The sequence below is a fragment of the Merops nubicus genome, unplaced genomic scaffold (genome assembly GCF_000691845.1).
Source record: "Merops nubicus isolate BGI_N331 unplaced genomic scaffold, ASM69184v1 scaffold33364, whole genome shotgun sequence".
Lineage (NCBI taxonomy): Eukaryota > Metazoa > Chordata > Aves > Coraciiformes > Meropidae > Merops > Merops nubicus.
In genome coordinates this window covers 1-1,138 of record NW_008604078.1, presented here as the reverse complement: position 1 = coordinate 1,138, position 1,138 = coordinate 1, and the positions used below count along the sequence as shown (strand labels likewise).

General features: G+C 64.2%; 1 protein-coding gene across 1 annotated transcript in view; it reads right to left on the bottom strand.

The window, feature by feature from the left end:
* The window catches only part of LOC103771609 (solute carrier family 12 member 5-like), a gene marked incomplete at both ends in the record, with an annotated part of 1,351 nt that extends 217 nt beyond the window's left edge, over window positions 1-1,134 (bottom strand). Inside the window, 3 exons of the mRNA XM_008938910.1 lie at window positions 351-497; window positions 685-816; window positions 1,051-1,134. Coding sequence (XP_008937158.1) covers window positions 351-497; window positions 685-816; window positions 1,051-1,134 — 363 coding nt within the window. The remainder of the gene's footprint in view (window positions 1-350; window positions 498-684; window positions 817-1,050) is intronic.
* Between the last annotated feature and the right edge of the window lie 4 nt (window positions 1,135-1,138).

Sequence of the window (1,138 nt, the reverse complement as noted above, 5' to 3'; positions counted from 1 at the left end):
GCAGCACAGCCAGGGCGCTGCACACTTTGGAAGGACCAGCAGTACCATGAGGGGTGGGGGTCCCTGGGCTGCCCAAGAAGCTGCCCGTGTTCAGCCGCTCCCCAAACTCTGTCCTGGCAGGACGGGTGGGCAAGGGCCCCTCTGCCGCAGCCCCTCTGCATGGCAGCTATGATCTGGGTCACCATTTGGGCACCGTTCTGCTGACAGTTCCTTTGGGAAGCTGAAGGCTTCTCCTTGCTGTAAGTGGGGTAGGGGTAGGGGCAGGGTGGGCCAGCAGCCAGTGCAGTGATCACAAGCCCAGCAGGTGACCCCCAGCCCCTGAGCGGGGCCCACAGGGGTCCATCACTCACACAGGAGCAGCAGAGGAAGACCATGCAGAAGGACTCCATGATGCCAGCGATCCCCACCACCCAGGTGAGGCGCAGGAAGAGAATGACACCAAAGATGTTCTGGAGACAGGGCAGGTAGACACCCATGAAGGTGCCCATCCGCGGGGCCTGCCAAGAGAGCGGGCAGCTGTCAGGGCTCACGGGCCTGGCTGTCAGAGGAGCGAGGGGGCTTGCTCCTCCTGCAACACAGCCAGCGACCCCAGGGGAGACTGACCCCCAGCAGCACCCAAGGGACCCAGCTGTCCCTGAGGCAGCCCATGGGGCAGGGACTGCCCCCCCCCCCCGTGTCACTCACCTGCACCGGCTTCTTCTTGCCCCCATCATTGTTCTCAGCCTCCTCGTGCTCCCGGCTGCCTTGTGGCAGGTTGGTGTAGTTGGCCAGCCCGCTCAGCAGGGACGAGACCATGGGGCTGGTGTCCATCTCCTCCTGTGGAGAGCAGAGCCCCGGGCCATAACAACAGTCCCTCAGGATACCGGCCAGCTCTGGGACCCAGGGACTTCACCAGATGCCACCCCACTACGGTGGCATAGCTGGGAGAGCCTGTCCTGGGGCTCCAGCATGTCCCAGTGCCCAGGGCATGGGTCGGAGTACCGTGGGGCACCTGCCCAGCTCAGCCCCCTTCCCAGGGACCCTCCCTGCCCCACCACCCACATGCCCTACCTCGAAGAGGGCCATGTTCTTGCCATCGTACTCCTTGCCCTTCTCCAGGTCCGTGCTGTTGATGAAAGGGCTGCTCTCCTTGGGATTG